The following is an 18,567-nucleotide window of genomic DNA, read 5'->3' on the forward strand; positions in this document are numbered from 1 at the left end:
AAGAGGATAGTGCAGTAGACTCCATGAGAGACAATGATGGCCTGGCTAGGATAATGGGAGTGAGGGAAAGGAAAAATGGTTTTATTTGAGAAGCATCTGAGAACTCCAATTAACAGAAGTTGGTATACTGAAGGAATGAGAAAAGAGGAAATAAAATATGATAGCAGGTTTATAGTCGGGAAAGTTGAGTGGGTATCAGGGCCATTGTTGAGATGAAAACACAAGGTACAGTGGTACCTAGGTTCACGAACTTGATTCTTTCCACAATTCTGGTCGCGAATCATGCTAGACAAGAACCAAATCAAACTCAATGGTTAGGTTCAATGTCGGCCTCATGGAAAAATCTGATATGGTTCTTGTCCAGTTTGGTTTGAGACTAGAATCATGGTGAGAATTGAGTTCATGAAGAGGTACCACTTATCGGGTCCACAGTGCAAGGACATAACAAGTTCAGTTTTACTTACTTCGAATGGGAGATCCATTTGAGGCTTCCAGGAACTGATATCTTTTTGTATGTGTGTGTGCTGAACAACATTTAAGTTTTGTTTTGGTTGCTGTTGTTTTGTGGTCCTGGGGAATCAAATCCAGGGCCATAAGCTTGCTAGGCAAGCACTCTACCACTAGCCACTCCCGGGCCCAGCATTTAACGTTTATTAAATAGGTGATGAACTTCAGTGCAGAGCCATCTGTCCATTTCCTGCTGGCTTTGGCCACTCTGCTTTCTTGCAGTGGATGTCAGGTCAAGAAGAACCACGCTCCCCAGTATATGAAAGAGAAGTTTCTCCTTCGCTGAACTTGGCTGCTGCAACAGTTTGGTTAGGAGTAACTGTACTTTCTGGGAGGATGGTCCATCTCTGGTGTATCAAAAAAGTAGGCCTTTTCGGAATTCAGGCACATAGCGGTGAGTCTTCTCTCCCAGATGGATTAAGAAGTTGGAAAGATTCCCACTAATTGCTATGTAAAGACCAATGTGGCACGTATCCAAAAGGGCCCACAGAGGTCTGGATTGCTGTGGATATGTAACCTCACAAAGTTTTTCCTAGGTATTGGCAAAAGAGACCCTTTTATTCTGTCAAAGACCTGATAAGTGTTCACATCAAAGAATGTTTGATAATACTCAAATGTCCAGAAGGGAGAGCTGTTCTTCTGTCCAGCAAGTAACTCTGTTTTGCCAGAGTCATCGTGGAACTCATCGTCCTCTTCTCTCCCTGAGCCTCTTGTAAGTCCTGGTTGATGTTTTGGGGTTTCGCCAGGATCCTCAATGCTTATCGAGGTGGTATCTGGGTTTGTTGCTAGGAAGCAGGTGCATCACCAAATTCTTCAAGTCACAAGTTATCCACAGCTGCCATTCAGCCAGTGGGTCTTCTCCCAGTTAGGAGGAGGAAAATGTGCAGGGGTCTGAGTTTATTCCTGATTCTGTTCTTTCTCTGCTGTGTGGGAGCTCCTCTGGGTCTCAGCTTCCTTATCTCCTGAGCAGCCCGGGCACCCCCGGGCCTGAGAGGCTCTGCTAGCACTTTCGTCCCTCGGAGTTGCCGCCCAGGAAGTGGTATCTTACTGGTGCAGACTCAGGGTTTGAGTTCAGGTGGGAGATCTGGAATATCAATATATCAGCCGCAATTGAAGCTTTAAGAATATATGAGATGATTCAGAGCATGAGGCGAAGAGAAAGATGGAGAACTGGGCTAGGACACACCCTGAGTAGCAGTCACACCTACGAGCATAATAGAAAAAAAAATAAGCAGAATCGAAAAGGAGCAATAAGAGGAAAAGCAGATGTAATTGATGTCACATTGGAAAGAATAAACTGCAAGAAAGAGCAGATGGTTATCATCAAATATTTCTGAGAGACCAACTAAATGCTAAAAATGATGATTTTGTAATAGTGGTCAGTGGTAGTCAATGAAATGGGTTGAGGAATACAAGGAAAGTGAGTATAAATGTTAAGCAGGCACAAGGTAGGACTTTTTAAAATGGGAGATACTTGAGCATGTATAAATGCTGATGAGAAGAAACCAACAGAGAGAAGTTGAAGTATAGAAGAAAGACAGCATAAACAACATAGCAAGTTTCTTAAGAAATCATGAGTTAACATCCAAAGAGAAACTTCATCACAGAATAGAAATGGTTTTAAATACAGCAAATTCTTTACTCAAAGTTCCTATTTAACTATTTGTTTGGTTTTGGTACCGGGGATCGGACTTGGGACCTTGCGCTTGTAAGACAGGTGCCAGAACCACTGAGCTAAATCCCCGGCCCCCTATTTAACTATTAATCTCATCTAAAACCACCTTCATAGAAACATCTAGAATAATGTTTGGCCATCTATCTGGGCACCATGGCTCAGACAAGTTAACAAACATATAAAGTTAAACAGAACTGAATCTAAGCAAGCGAGCACAGGCAGAGGCTGAGACATGTGTATGCAAACTGGAAGTTCCAATGAGACAGAAAATCTAGTTTCTTGGTAATCAATGAATTGGAGAGATTTAAGGAGAGGAGGCTATGGACAGGAGAGTTTGTAAACTGAATTTCTTATTCCAATCAGCAGCTTGAATGGACAGGCTGACTGGTGAAGGGCTTTCCTACGCAAAGCCAATCTGTAAGACTAGAGTAAGTACCGACTTCTTCAAAGGCGCAGATACCAATGCATGGCCACAAGGTCAATCAAGGAAATGGGATATCACCAATGGAACAAAATAAAGTGCCAGTGACCACCCCTAAAGAAGTGAAGGTGTAGGGCCAGGGATTTAGCTCAGTGGTTCTGCCACCTGCCTCGCAAGCACAAGGTCCTGAGTTTGAACCCCGGTACTAAAAAAAAAAAAAAAAAAAGTGGAGGTGTATAAATGACAAAGAACCCAAAATAATTATTTTAAGGAAGATCAGTGAACTTCAAGGAAATACAGAGGAAACAATTTAATGAAAGAGGACAATAACAAATGACCAAAACAAGAAATGTAACAGAGAGACTGAAATTATGAATTTATTATTCTAGAAATACAAGTAGTTATAATAATGATAAGTTCCAGGGTACCATGTAATAAAATATACTTCTGTATAAAATTATTAAAACAATTTTTCCATAACACTGTTCCTAGAAGTTTAAAATACTGACTGGTCCACCAAATATATTTGTGACCAATGTAGAATACAATAAGTTCATGAGCTCTTAGAGCTTGGAAGGGACTTTTTACAGACTGAATGTATGTATCCCTTCAAAATTCATCTCTAAATCTCAATATGATGGTATTAGAAGGTGGGACCTTAGGGAGATTCTTAAATTATGAGGGTAGGGTGCCCATGAATGGGATTAGTGCCATAAGAGAGATCGCAGATAGCTCTCAATATCATTCTACCATCCGAAGATTCAGGGGAAAGATGGCCCTTTATGAACAAGGAAACAGGTTCTCACATGAACCTGAGCATGCCAACAACTGATTTGGGACTTACAGCTTCCCAATCTGAGAAAAAAATTCTATTGTGTGCAAACCACCCAATCTATGGTACTTTGTTATAGCAGCCGGATCTGACTAAGCTAGGACCCTAGCCATTAGCCATGAGGCAGCAGGGTAAAACGTAAAGAACTCAGATTTTTGGAGTAATGAACTCTAACGTGAGGCAACTTACATAATTTATGTAAACTTCATTTTCCTCGTAATAATCCCTACCCTTCAGGATTGTGAAGAGAAGCTATAATGCATGTAAAATATAAAGTGACTGGTTGAAGAAAGAGAGTACTATTGTTTAGTAGATACCCTTCAATTTTCATGAAGATACTAAATCTACAGAGGGAAAAAAAAAGACCCAAAATATAAAACGAGAGATGGGAATAAGTCCAGTTCTTTCAATTCCAGTCTCTTTCATTTCAGTACACTTCTTTCAATCATTTTTTACATAGCAAATTTTTTTTTAGTATCTCCTGTTTCAGACATTGTTGACTTGATGATGTAATAGTGATTAAAGCAGTCTTTTCAGAGTTGTTAATTCAGCAGGAAGCACTGTAAACCAAATATTTCTGCTAAATGTCTTTCCATGTATTACTTCATGTTCACAAGAGATCTGGAATTCTGGAAGTTATTACCCTATCTTCCCCATTTCTGGATAAGAAAATAAAACCGAATAGTCTAGAAACTGGTAAAACATAAACACTGATGAGATATAAATGATAAGTGGTAGGGATGAGTTTTCAACCAAGATTGTCTATTCCTAACTCAAGTGGGGTTTTTTCCCAATAAATTTCTTCTAGAAAAACTAATCACCATAGGGCCGGCGATTTAGCTCAGTGGTTCTGCCACCTGCCTCACAAGCACAAGGTCCCAAATTCAATCCCCGGTACCAAAAAAAATAATAATAATCGCCATAAAGAATCTATGACTCGGGCCAGGGATTTAGCTCAGTGGTTCTGCCACCTGCCTCGTAAGCACAAGGACCCGAGTTCGATCTTTGGTACTGAAAAAAGAATCTATGACTCGGTCTCTCTTCAGGTAATTAAAATGTAGCTATGTAGATACAGGTTATACGTACAAAATGCTTACTAAGTAAGGATAGTAGGTAAATGTTAACTTCTCTTTCATATATTCTATAATTAATATTCATATTTAAAATTACATTATTAAGATAATTCAGAATATAAATAACATAGCAAATAGTACAGAAATAGTACAATATTATTATAAAATGAATAAGTCCCAGTCCTATTCCTCAGAGAAAAACTATTATTTATTTTTATTCTTTAGGCAATAATCCCTGGTAGTAAAAATTATCAATTTTAAATTATATTTCCACTGTGATTGATGAAGATTTAAATCACACTACCTCACTTCTCCCTTTCTCAGTGTTTGATATTTTCATTGTTTTAATTATGCTCTCCTAACTCTAAATGATTGTTTTGCTTTTCCCATCAACTTTTCATAATATCACTTCACTTTTACATTTCTAACTACAACCAAATCTGCCACACTTTTCCCACTGAGAAACTCTAACACTTTGAGGCTAAAAGAAGTCTATATTGTCATGTTAAGTGCACAGTTACAGAATTAAGTTTGCCTGAGAACCAAAACTAGGTTCCCAATTTCCAGGCTTTACAGCTTTGGGTAAGGCATTTGACCTTCATTGTCCTTGTCTTTGATGTTCTAAGATTTCCATGGATAATCCTGGCTGAACATTTTTGTGAGCCTTTAAAAATCTGAGTCTAGTCCCTTCGAAGTCTCTAGGAAATCTCCATTAATTCTTTGCTAAATGTTATTTTTCATTTTTTCCTATTCTGTATTTCTGATGTTCCCATTAGTTGAAACTAAGACCTCTTCAGTTGATTATATGTTTCTTATCCTTTCTCCCACCACTAACATTTCTTTCTCTTTAAATTCTAAAACTACACTGTTTGATAAGGTAGTCACTATCCTCGTGTGACTATTTACATTCAAATTTAAACTAATGAATATTAAATGAAAATTTAATTCTTCAGCCACACTAGTTACATTTCAAGCACTTAACAGATATCAATATATATAGATACAGTGACTACCATGTTGTTCAGTGCAATTATCTAAAGTTATATTGCTTAACACTATTCTAGAAGATTTTGTCTATGTCGAGGCTTTCTATTATTAATTTAAATTTTTATGTTACTTTTAATCCATAAATACTTTTTTTTTTTGGTACTGGGGATCAAACTCAGGTCCTTGCACTTGTGAGGCAGGCGGCAGAACCACTGAGGTAAATCCCTGGCCAAATACATTATTTTTTGTACCAGGAATTGAATTCAGGGCCTTGTGCTTGCCAGGCAGTTGCTGTACTGCTCAACTACATCCCCAGCTCTATAAATATATTTTTGTTCTCCAATTGTCCCCCTTTCTTTTCTTGTTATTGTTGTTGTTGTTGGAACCAGGGATCGAACTTATCACCTTGTGCTTGCGAGGCAGGCGCCAGGACCACTGAGCTAAATCCCTGCCAAATTTCCCCTTTTTAAAGCACCTGGTCTTGTCATATTTAATCTCTTTGGAGTATGTCAGAGTTATTTTAAATTTATTTTAATTAATACATGTAAGTGTTATATATTTATTGTGTACATTCTGATTCTTTGACATATCGCTCTTGTGGGACAATTAAATCAAGATAATTAATGTACCCATTACTTCACATATTTATCATTTATATAATTAAAAAGAGGGGGCCTGGGATTTAGCTCAGTAGTTCTGTCACCTGCTTTGCAAGCACAAGGTCCCAAGTTCGATCCCCGGTAGGGGGACATTAGCCAGGCGTGGTGGTGCACGCCTGTAATCCCAGCCCTCAGGAGGCTGAGCAGGAGGATTGCTGTAAGTTTGAGGCCAGCCTGGGCTACACAGTGAGTTCAAGGCCAGCCTGAACTACATAGTGAGACCCGGTCTCAAAAAAAGAAAGGACCTTAAATTTCTCATTGACAAAACAGGGATGAGTCTATTTGCTCTTAAACTCCACCTGCTATATTTGGATAAACATCTCAACAAATAGAGGTTATATTAAAGATTAAAGGCTCATGCTAAAGGTTACTGACTGCCACCATTTTTTGGAGCCACTATTCATCAGTATTACTGTTATGCCTTCTTTTTGTGAGACAGAGTCTCGCTGCATGGCTCAGGCTGGCCTTGAACTCATTATGTAGCCCAGGCTGGCCTCAAACTTGAGGTAATACTCCTGCCTCAGCCTACCAAATGTTAGGATACAGGCCTGCACCAGCATGCCCAGCTCAGTATTACTGTTAATACTACTGTTAATTTCCAGCCCTGGCCTATTTAGTAAGATTATAAAATAAAGTTTAAGCACCAATGACTTGCTAATGTCTTTGTACTCTTTTCCAAACTATCAAAAGATGATCATCCATCAAACAGCAAAGCCCATCTTTCTTTGTTTCCTTACATTAGTTAACATGTGCCTTTTGATCCCTGGCTAGGCAGCATCAGTGTACCTCATTATCCTGAAGTAGCTGTACAAAGACAGACCTTTGGTTTTTTGCACCCCTTAAGAATAAGGGATCAGGGCCGGGGATTTACCTCAGTGGTTTCGCCACCTGCTGTGCAAGGGCAAGGACCGGAGTTCGATCCCCAGTTCCAAAAAAAAAAAAAAAGAATAAGGGATCAAAGTCTCAGGGTTGGGGGAAATGAGGTAGTATAGAAGAAATAAAAAATAAACAGAAAGTAGAAAAAAATCATAATTTTAAAATTGAAATATGCAGCTTGAGGACAGGAGCCCAATTTCATTTTTTTCTCTTGTCCCAGATCACAATAAACCTGGGCCATTCCTTGCACCTACAAATAGGTTTAGCCATTCCCTTTTACTTGAAATGATCCTCTTTTACCTGTGAATAAATCACAGGTAAATGGGGATTTCCCCCACCTTACTATGAACAGGTTATTTTACTATAGGTGGGCCATCTTCCCCTACCCACAAATCCAAGACCAAGACTATAGATTATCAAAGAACACAGATTTCCACCACTCAAAACACATAGGTTCTCGGTTCCAAATTGCAGTGTCACATTTCTCTAAGGACCCACACTCCACTCTTAACTCGGTCCTAAAATTTCTGCCTAATAAACCCTTCCCACGCCTCTAAGAAAAAGAGAAAGAAATGGAAACACTTGATCTGCTGGAAGGTAAAAATAGGTAAAACTCTTAGAGACTTAGGCATAGGCAAGGACTTTCTGAACACAGCCCCAGTGACACACAATGCACTACCAAGAATTAACAAATGGATCACATGTAAGCAGCACTTCCCTCACACTGACCCCTCTGTACTGTTGCATAGGCCTTGTTAAAATAAAGAATTGTTCAGGTGGTCCTGTAAATCTGCTTGTGATTTATTTCTTGAGTAGTGTGGGTTCAGAATGTCCTTTAAATCTACTTGAGATTCTCATCCTGAGTAGTGTGGGGAGAGCAAACACTTTAAAAGAAAGAGCAATAAACACAGGAGGCTGTTAGCCCTTGTGACATCACGGACCTACATGTCCTCCCGAGGCCTCATGCACTCTGAGGCGGGGATTTTCAGAGCTGGTATGTGATCCTGGGATCAAGGGTGTGCATTACTAAATTAGTCCACTGATTGCAATCAGCATAGTTCTGGTGTGGATGAATGAATGTGCTAAAGACAGAAGCCCCACCCTAGTCCCCAAAAGGGTTCTACCCTGGATGGCATAAAAGGGAAAGGCAGTCTCGCTTACACCGGCTTTGTTACTTGCTACCTTCTGCCCACCCTGTGATGAACTGCTGCTCCTGTGATGCCCCTCTGCCAGGCCACCCTGCCATGGAGCAAGCCAACTATGGACTGCAACCTCTACAAACTGTGAGCTGAAATAATCCTTTCCCCCTTTAACTTGTGGGTGTTGGGTATTTTGTCTCAGCAATGAGAAAAGTAACTAAGACATCACAGAAGTGCTCCCAAGACCAGCAGCCAGTGAAGCAGTAACAGAAGCCAGCACCTAGCAGTTCCCTGGTGACATCTAGCACAAGCTGGTGTCAAACTGCACCAGCCAACAGTGGCAAAGACCAGTGGCCAGCAGTGTCTATGCTGGCATCCAGCATTAACTGATGCCAACTGGTGGCATCAGGGCGACTAGCTGAGCTATACTTTGCCAATTCATGATTTCTATCTGAATTGAGCAAAAGAACCTTCAACTGACTGGCAACAAAGGTACAAGACAGTACCAACAAACATGTGAGGGTTCGGTACTGCTTACAAGCTACCCTGAGACTGGAACATCTGCCTCTGTGTCATGGGGAGCCAGGGGTGCCCAGTGGTGAGCAAGTGATGAGTGATGAAGCATTTTTCTTTTGCAGGGCAGTGTTTTGGCTCATGCAAGTTCTATCAAGTGCAATGAATCCCAGGCAAGCACCCACGGCTGAAAGAATGTTCTCATCAAAATTCGACAAGTACCAGTCTTGGCAGGTTCTGAAGCCAACAAGTACCGAGATATGACTGAACATGGCAGCAGGCTGCAGATTCTCTCCCTGCCCCCAAGTGCCATAATGGAGATAGTTTTCCTGAAACACCAGGATCTGTTCTAGACACCTTAGCTCTCGGTCAATCTATTAGTTGGTCAACAAACATTCTAGAACATCTACTGTAGCCCAAATTGTCTCCTAACTGGTGACACAGAGTCCTGCCCTCAAGAAGATTCCATTTAGCATTTCTAGGAAGGTTGTTCAGTTTCTTTAGGAAAGAGCCGCCCAGGGCTTTTCTGGAGAGGTCAGGTGGTAAATGCCCAGTGTCTATGCTCTGTGCTGTAAACTGGAGGAGGGAAATAGGGAAGACCGCTGAACACGCCCCCTGTACAAGCCTGCTGCTGCTCTTCCCGTTTATAGCCCCACTTCTCCTTCACCTCTCACACTAATTCTGGGTCCAGCCCTTCTCCAGCTTCTGGCAGTCAGGTTTGCTTCAACTCTCCTGCCCTCAACACAGGCCAGGTTGTGCCTTTCTCCAACTGTGTCGGTCACGAACACGGGACCATCCACTTCCCAATTTCTGTAGCTATAGTGAAATTTCGCGGGTACAATTCTCCTCCGCTTCTCTTTATAATTCTAGTGGGGCTTTTTTCTTCTGATGCATTGATGCCTTCATTTTAGAGGATCTGAGGAGGAGTGTTAAGAATATACATTGGCTCTGAACAAATGCTTAGGACTTTTGTGATAAGTGAAAATAAGGAAAATATAAATATAATCTGAAGCCCTCTCTTTGTGGCTAAATTTTCCAGTATTTTAGTCATTAAAAATTGATTTATTGGCCATTCTTTTACAAAGTACCCATCATATGGGTTTTTATCAGAAGACTCAATACAAAACTTCCATTGTCACCTGTGAGAAGTAATAGGCTTTTAAAGATATGTCTACTGTAGTCAACAGATTTTGTTGTGGTCTTTCTCTTTTTTCTCATCTCTTTCCTCCCTCATCTCTGTATCATACCCATACAATATCAGAGAGGTGATAACATCATAGAGGGATTATTCCAAAGATCTGTTTAGAAGGAAAAGAAAGGGAAATAGGTCTTCTCTTTGGTACTGCTAGAGTTGTTTGTGGCTCATTCTCTTACAATCTAAATATTTTTATAAAACACTAGATACAAAGCAATCTTCTTCCATCTTCTCGCATGTCTCTGAGTCACACTACCCACCCAGCGCATGGGCATTAATTCAATGATCTCAAGTAAACGCTGAAAAAGTAGGAGTACCTATAAACGGGCTTGAGGTTCAGCCCTTACATTGTTAGAGAGAATGCAAGATCCACTTTTGACTTTCTAAATAGGGACTATAACATAAAACCAAAGAGATTTAAAGTTGGAAGAGTCCTGCGCTCTTCGCGATGAACCTGTCTTACCTTTTCCAAGACACAACTCCTCCTGTAATCCAGCCCAGGAACAGTGATTCAGCCTCCTGTGGACAGTTCCAGTGACACAGGTGTCTGCTTTAGGAACAGTGCATATCGTTAGACAACACTACTCATCAGAAAGTTCTTCATAAGAACTGGAGCCTTCTTTCTAGAAAGTTTCAACCACTAATTCTAGCTGTATTCTCTGGCATTACATAGAATAAGGAACTCAAGTTAATGGAAAGACATGGGCTCAAAGACATATGTTCCTGAGACATTTAAATTCTGAATCCTGCCTCTATCATTATTAGGTAAACATCTATAGGAAATTGCTCAACAGCTGAGAGGTTTAACTTTCTTATCTGTTAACAGAGAATAATAAGTACTTATAAGGGCCTAAGACTGCCCATAGAAAGCAGCTGACATGTCATGCGTGTTTGAAGAACATTAGTTCCTTACTCTTCCACACCTGTGAAAACCATTCAGCTATTTAAATGCAGTCATTTATATCTCCACTAAGTCTTTCTTTCCAGTTTAGCCTGAACATACGCAGTTTTATTCTTAAGACTGGCCTGTGAAATCCAGGGCAGAGATATAATTTATTCAACTCTCAATACCCCAGGGCCTGGCATAGTTATTGAGAAATAGTTGGTATTTAGGGGATATTAACTAATCAGAATTAAGATGACCCTCATATGCCAATCCCAATTCTCAGTAGAAGTCTTCTCCCCTCTTAGAGAAATGCTGAGAAGTTGTACAGAGATGTAAATTATCAGAGTGGGCCCCCTTCCCCCCTCCCATGTTCAGTTACCTTGTGCTTGTCTTGATTATCTGGAAACTCAGAGCAATGTGGTGGCTTGATTGCAATGTATCCTTTAGCCTCGGTTTTCTAATTTAATTCCCACCACCTTTCCCACCTTCATTAATTTGGTCTTTGTCTTTATACTCATTTCCATGATCGGTTGTCTATTTCTTACATCCTTCGAAAAAGAGGCACAAGTGTTTTAAAACATGCTTACTCACGCCTAAGAAAACAACTGACTCTAATTCTCCTGTTAATTAAATATGCTGTACTGCGAGGGACTCAGATCTATGAGGTAATAAAGCTTTTCCCATTCAGCATCTCAGACTCAACTTCCGTCCTCACCTCAGCTTTTATGTCTCCCTTTCTCCATTACAGAGAGAACATGGTAATATGGATGCTCATTTCTAAGCTCCTTGAATTATAAAAATGCCTTTTAAAAGCAGACTTTTTCAATAGCACATCTTAAGTAAGCAAAGTTCTGCATATCCAGCAAGACTTTTTCACCCTAACTGTGCCTCTAGGTAAGGAGAATATAGTATTAAAATAGCTGAATCTACTGGTGTCTCCACTTTTGTCAAATGACTAAATGAGGCCTGTATTTTTAAACACATATTAGACACCCATGTCTCATGGTTAGGTCAAATACAGGCCATCCTGCAGGCAGAACCATATGACTTCTGAGGTCTCTACCGGCCCTAAGATTTGTCAAACAGCCAGGAAGGAGGGACAGGGCTCATGGTGATGAATCAGGTCGTTAGACCCAGAGGGTGTCTCCTTCTTAGCTGCGCAATCGGGGCCCCAATAAAAGGCTCCAGCATCTGCCTCTGCTTCACAGCCTCTGCTACAGCTCCTGCTGCCTCTCACTCCTGAACCAGGTAAGTCTCATAGATGACCTGCTGAGCATACTCAGGATCCCACTGCAGCTTTGCTTATGTGTGAGTCTGTGTTAATGGCTCAGAAGAAACGCACTCTAAGTCAACCTCCATTCGTGATATTAAACTGGGAATGCAGACTTCCAAAATGCATTCGTTTTTATGGAACTTCTTTGATTGTTTTCTTTTTTAAAAAAAATACAAACGGTTTGAATGGCATAGGCATGAGTATTATTTAATAAGACACAGGACTCTGATTTACATTCAAAAGAAATCGTAGAGTCATTTAAATGATAGGTAATGACTGAGAGGTCTTCACTTTGCGTTGCCAGTGAGTTCATTTCTCTTCTCAGCAGAGAGGAAAGACTGAGCCAGGGCGGGAAGCACGCAGGCAGACGCTGAAAGGATGATCCTCCGGGGTCGGTTTCATTTGTACATTTCAATCCTTACGTTTGAGCTTGTTCTTTTTTCACCCTTTTCTTGCAATAAACTGTTCTCTGAACACCTGAATATTGCTATTTACTGCAGGTAGGGTGAAAAGTCTCTTCTACAGGGATGGCGATTTAGCTCAGTGGTTCCGCCGCCTGCCTGGCAAGCGCAAGGACCCGAGTTCGATCCCCGGTACCAAAAAAAAAAAAAAGTCTCTTCTACAATATGCCAGCCTGTCAGAGGTCTCATCTCACCACAGTGTCCAGTGCAAAACTAAATGACTCCTGGCATGCAGCTACAATAGTCTAAGACAGCAGGTGATGCAAGTGGAGCTGGGTAGGAGCAGAAAGGACAATCTCGGTGTCCCCTTCCTGAAGGACCTAGCCTGGGAAATGAGCTGTGTTTCTCCTCGCTCACAGTCTCCCCTGAGTTTGCAAAGATGCCTCGGCTGGGCTGCTGAGCGCTATTGTCTGCATAACGGAAGCATTCCACAAGTACGCCAGAGAGGACGAGGATGAGGCGACACTGACCTGCAGAGAACTGAAACAGCTCCTTCAGGGCGAGATGGGGGACGTTCTTCAGGTGAGGCCCTCACGGAGCTCTGGAAATTCTTCCCCACTTGCCACTTCCGCATAATCCACGGAAGGTGGGCTCACGTGACCTCTGCCCATTTATACTTGGTCGCCAGCTCTCAGCACTTGCTGACTTTTGAGACAAAAATTGCAGTCTTGTTTGCTTTAACCCTTGCAGTCACTTAGCCCCAAGAACAGTGCCCCGGAGAAAATGAGGTTTCCGTCACTGGGACTACTGCTTCAGCAAAGGAGGCTTTCGAGTGGAGTCGTGAATCACTGCGCGCCTCATCACAGCCCTCAAGTGGTATAAATGCACCTTAGTCATAGCCCTCTGGTGAAAATGGCACCCAGAACCAATAAATTCTTACTTATTTGAGAAATTTCATATATGCTTGAGGAATGGAATCAAAAAAAGAGGATTCTTAAAAGGATATTTACAAACTTCCATCGCCAGCTTTTTTGTTGGATTGACAAGTGGATTGATCTGACAATGGAAGACATTAGGAGAATGGAAGATGAGACTCAGAAAGAACTAGAAACAATGCGTAAAAAAGTTTCCGTCCGAGGCACTTCGGCTGCTGATGCCTAGATGAGTCCCCCGTAGGGTCAGAGACAATATCAAAATGTTTATTTAATCAAGGTCAATTGAGGGGAACAAGTGCAGCCAGTGACGAGTGAAGTAGAATCTGACCAGTATCTTGCAGTGCTGATGTTTCCAATGTGTGCTTGTGATGACGCACACATGCACAGGTTCCCAGCTGCGCGTGTGTTTGTGTGTGTGTGTGTGTGTGTAGCTGTATATAGAAGGCATGTAGAGCTACAGATCCAGATACACACGTGTGTATATATGTACATACAGACATCCTGAAGGGATAAGTACAATTTCTCCAAAGTACTGTACCTATCTTGGGCAAGAATGCAAAAGAAAATATTTTCAATATATATACCTGGAACAGATTTTAATAATTATCAGAGTAATACCATTATTGGACAAATTGACTGCAATGTGATTCTAGCTGGTATGTTTCATAAATGTCAAGTTGTGGACCAATAAAAAAAAAAAAGAGGATTCTTAGGCTGGGAATGTAGCTCAGAGGTAGAGTACTTGCTTAGCATGAGGAAGCCCCTGGGTTTGATGTCTAGCACTGGAAATAAAAGAATTCTTGGGAGCTATTCATGAAGGACACTTGACCACATATGAATATGCTATTTCTCACTGTGTTTTCATGCAGCCACATGTCATTCATGGTGTGGAGAGACACCTGAATCTTCTGGATATTGACAATGATGGTACCATCAACTTTGACAAATTTGTTCTTGCACTCTACAGCTTACTGAGCCTCTGTTATCTTGATATACAGTCATTACTAAGTTCAGAACCAAGAGAGGTATCTAAGTCAGAAAAGGACAAGTCAAATGATGAGAATCTTCAGGTGGTCACAAGAAATGGTCAGCAAGTGGTGGGAACTCTGCCAACTCAAGAAAAGGTGTTGTTTCCTTCAGGAATAGCATCATCATCCCCGCTCACCTGGGATGAAGAAAGCGAGGCCGTTGGACACAATCAAGTGCACTCATGGGAAGACATCAAGACTCACAACCTCCCAAGAGAAGCATGGAAGCCCAGGGGCCCTGGGAACCAATACCTGGAAGGAGATGAACAGAGCCAAGAAGTGGCCCGAGATGTGCCAGCAATGGAAGACAACAGAGCCCAAATTGAGACAAATAAACCATTAGCAGAATCAGAAGAGACTAGCAGTCCTACAAAGCAGATCCCCAGAGAGGACGCTAAACCAGTCAGAAGGGAAAGTGGTAATAAGACAAGTGACCAATTTGAAGAACAGGAAGACAATTTGAAACTGAAACAAGAAACAATGCAGAGACTTCCAGATCAGGAGGCTGTACCAGGAAAGAGTATATTAAAAACCACTCTAAAGCACAAGAAACACACCTTCAAGGTGAAGATGAACCCAGGTCAGAGCATGCTGACCTCCTAGAACAAGCTGCTGCCAGGAAACCATCTCAGACACAGAAATCAGCTAACCCTGAGGATGACCAAAGAATGTTGGAGACTCCAGAGCCAGGAAAGGATGTCAATAGGACATCACCTAAGACTAAGGATACAGATGAACCTGAGGATTGTGGTAGGATATCCGAGACCCAAGAGTCACCAGCACAGAAAAGAGAACATGAAATAAAGAACTCACAAGTCCAAGGTGGTAGCAAAGATGTCTCAGAAACACCTGATATTCAAGCTGAAAGGAAGGAGAGTAGAGATCCTGAGGCACGTGGACCAGAACAGCAGAAAGAACGTGTGAAGAAAACTCGGCCTCCAGTCCAGGAAGCCCACACGCAGCATGGGAAGCATCAGGAGCTCCAAAGATCATCCAAAGAAAGAAATTCTGACACCCTGGGTCTAAGCACAGAAGAAAGAAATCAGAATCACCCTGAAACTGAACGCACCCCCAGTCCCAGGAGAAGAGATGAGACACGCTGAGGAGGACACAGCACCAGCATTTGTGGACAGCAAAAATGGCCCTGCAGCCAAGGGGGCACCAGGAACAAGAGGAAGAACCCAAGAATCTGCTCCACCTGATAGGCGTTCTGAAGGAGAATACAGCAGGGCCGCCAAGCCTCGTGACAAGCCAGTTGGAGAAGAAGATGGCTGCCAGGGAGAGGATCCTGAGGCACAGAATAGCAAGGGGTCTTGTGCAACTCCCAGCAATCTGCCTCCAGAGGAAGGCGACAGCAGCTCAGACACAGGTGAATTACGTGTGCAAGGGGATTCCAAGAGTCAAGCACACCCACACAAAAGGTCTGTGCAAGAAAGTTGCCACGATAACCCGGATCTCCAGAAGCACGGAGCACCAGGTGAGAACAATAGCGCACAGGACACAGTGGTGCTGTCACTCAGAGAAGCAGATATTCGCCTCCCAGGGGAACAGGAAGAGCTTGCAGGAGTGGACCTCAAGAGTCACAGCACAGGGATCAAAAGCCCAGATACAGCTGTGGAGCCCAGTAGACCCCTAGAAGTTCAGAAGTCCACAAGAAAAGGCAAAAATAGAAAGTCCCTGGAGGCAGAAGTCCCAGGTGACCTGGATACCAACTTTACTGTAACATAGCTCCCCAAAAAGGGAGGCAACAGAAAAGAGCAAAAGACCCAGGCCCCAGTGACCAAAGAAGAGGAAGACGGAGCACCAGAGCTCCAGGAAATTCCCTTTAAAAATCCAGATGAGGACAGGTCAGCCTTCCTCAAGACACACCTAGAAGCAGAGGAACCAGCCACTTTGGAAGAAAAGGATGAAAGACCCTGTGAGCCTGCAGGAGAAAGTGATAAGCAACAAAGTCAGACCAAGAAAAACTATGATTCTTCAGTCCCCCTGCCAGGTACTCAAGAAAGGATGCAGAGAGGCCAGAAGCCCTGCTCTGTGCGGAGGGATGTGATCCAATCTAGTGCACTATACCAGAGCCTGCAAGAGAAGATACAGCAGGCCAGGCATGGTGGCTCAAGCCTGTGACCCCAGCAACTCAGGACCCTGAGGCAAAAGGATTACAAGTTCAAGTCCAGCCTGGGCCACTTAGCAAGATCCTGCCTCAAAACAAAAGATTTTAAAGGGATGGGGGTGTAGCTCAGTAGTAAAATGCTTGCCTAGCATGGGCAAAGCTCTAGTTTCAATACCGAGTGCCACAAAAAAAAAAAAAAAGGAAGTGGGGGCGGGGGAGGGAGGGGGAGGGGAAGATAATACAGCAGCGTGCAAACCCAAAAACAAGCTCAGAAGTCCAGGGAACATGCCCAGTCAAGGGCATCTGTCCCCAGTAAGACTTGTATCTATTTCAACCACAGCCAAGAAGTACACCAGAGAATTTCTGCATGATGAAGAGGACCCTGCAGATCCAGAACAAATATCAGCTCCCCAAGCCCTGGAAACAATCAGGGTCACTCTCAGAGAGAGAAACCAGTACCACAAATGGAGGTGAGCACTCCAAAGCAATGAGTCCTTTTTCATTATCACGGAAGTTACAGGGAGCTGCATGGATCTCAATTTGACCCAGACCTCTTCCCTCCAGTTACCTGCAGCATGTGTGTGTGTGTACATTCAGGTGCAGGCTAATAATATTGTATTAATAATCCTACCTTTCTGGGCCAGGGATTTAGCTCAGTGGTTTCACCGCCTGCTGCACAAGCGCAAGGACCTCAGTTCGATCCCCGGTACCAAAAAAAAAAAAAAAAAAAAATCATAAATTTCTACAAAAGCAAATAATAAAGTATTTAGCCGTGGGATCCACCACCAATTTGACCAAACAAATAACAATTGGTAAGAATCCTACAATATAATGCTATTTCCAAGTGCCAAAATGAACTTTCTTGTAAAATAATTTACCTATCACTAAAAATAGAAAGATCCCAGGCCTGCTGCCTGCCTCACAAGCACAACATCCTGAGTTCAATCCCCGGTACCAAACAAAAAATTAAAAAAAAGAAAAGAAACATCCCTTCCATGTCTTTAGCAAGTACCAATTTCTTCAACTAATTCATTGGCTTTTCAAAATGTAGCAGTAGAAAGTTATAAGACTTCGCAATGTTATCTTATCATAAAATGCTAACTCATAAACTGTTCGGCTTCATTACATTTTCTAGGAGGACTTCAAATGGATCCTAAAATTTTATCGCTTAAAATAATTTCATCTATATACTTTCAGTTTCTAAACTATCTATTCCATTGCTTCAAAACTATTTTGATAAACATGCTAATTTGTTTCATTTATAGTACTAGTTTCTCTTAGATCACTAAAAAGAAAGTTTTGTGCTAATATCTGTTCCTTTGTAAGAATCTTTTTTGTCAATGTCTTGTACTCTGCGTAACTACTTCAAAGATAACAATACACTATGTAGTGACTATTGCTATTCTCTTACTATTTTGTTGTGAATTTTTGTTTCATAAAATTTTTAAAATTCAGATATGGCCATAACAAAGTAATTATGATTTTCTTGCACCTGATTAATGTAAATTCATGACTTGTTTGATCAAGTACAGTTGAATCTATGCCTGGAATTAATTCATCCATTTATCCATTCAACACACTTATTAAATACCACTCCTTACAGAACCCAGCTTCTGACTCAAATAAGCTAGCAGAATAATTTAAGTGGTGGCTCACATGGCTGAAATAAAAAAAATCTAAAGTATGCACAATTCCATAAGAAGCTTCCATAAGAAACCAATCATTTAATGAGTCTACTAACATTTGCCCATATGATTTACTGGGGTTTTTGAATTAAAATTGGTAATTAAATAACCTGATGGTTGATTTCTTTTATTGATTCATTTTCTTTATTCTGTTGAAGATCTGCCTTGGAGACATTGATCAAAAACAAAAACAATCTTAGTTATTTGTGTTTTTCAGAAGGCTAATTAAAGAATGATGTTCTTAGAGCTCAGTAATGAGCCACAGTTATCTTAGCAGGCCAATACCCTCCCTCCCTTTTCATTCTTCCACATTTGGCTCAATTTTCTTCCACTTCAATTTATATCTCTTTCAAAACCTAAACTCTAAGTATA

General features: G+C 41.6%; 1 protein-coding gene and 1 pseudogene across 2 annotated transcripts; one reads left to right on the forward strand and one right to left on the reverse strand.

Moving 5' to 3' along the window:
* Positions 1-173: 173 nt before the first annotated feature.
* LOC110351029 (protein YIPF1 pseudogene) lies at positions 174-14,264 on the reverse strand (annotated as a pseudogene). Its single transcript, XR_015448122.1, has 3 exons — positions 11,143-14,264; positions 10,341-10,427; positions 174-1,711 (listed from the first exon to the last, which is right to left on the reverse strand). The product of XR_015448122.1 is annotated as a protein YIPF1 pseudogene (transcript).
* On the forward strand, positions 10,326-17,001 carry Tchhl1 (trichohyalin like 1). Its single transcript, XM_087203448.1, is given in 8 exon segments — positions 10,326-10,364; positions 11,972-12,011; positions 12,877-13,019; positions 14,242-14,905; positions 14,908-15,470; positions 15,472-16,521; positions 16,730-16,931; positions 16,934-17,001. Coding segments are annotated over 8 exon segments (2,769 nt in total).
* The last annotated feature ends 1,566 nt before the right edge of the window (positions 17,002-18,567 follow it).

This window comes from Heterocephalus glaber, unplaced genomic scaffold, assembly GCF_053883595.1.
Source record: "Heterocephalus glaber isolate CG9 unplaced genomic scaffold, H.glaber_assembly_v1.0 deba00001795, whole genome shotgun sequence".
Classification (NCBI taxonomy): Eukaryota; Metazoa; Chordata; class Mammalia; order Rodentia; family Bathyergidae; genus Heterocephalus; species Heterocephalus glaber.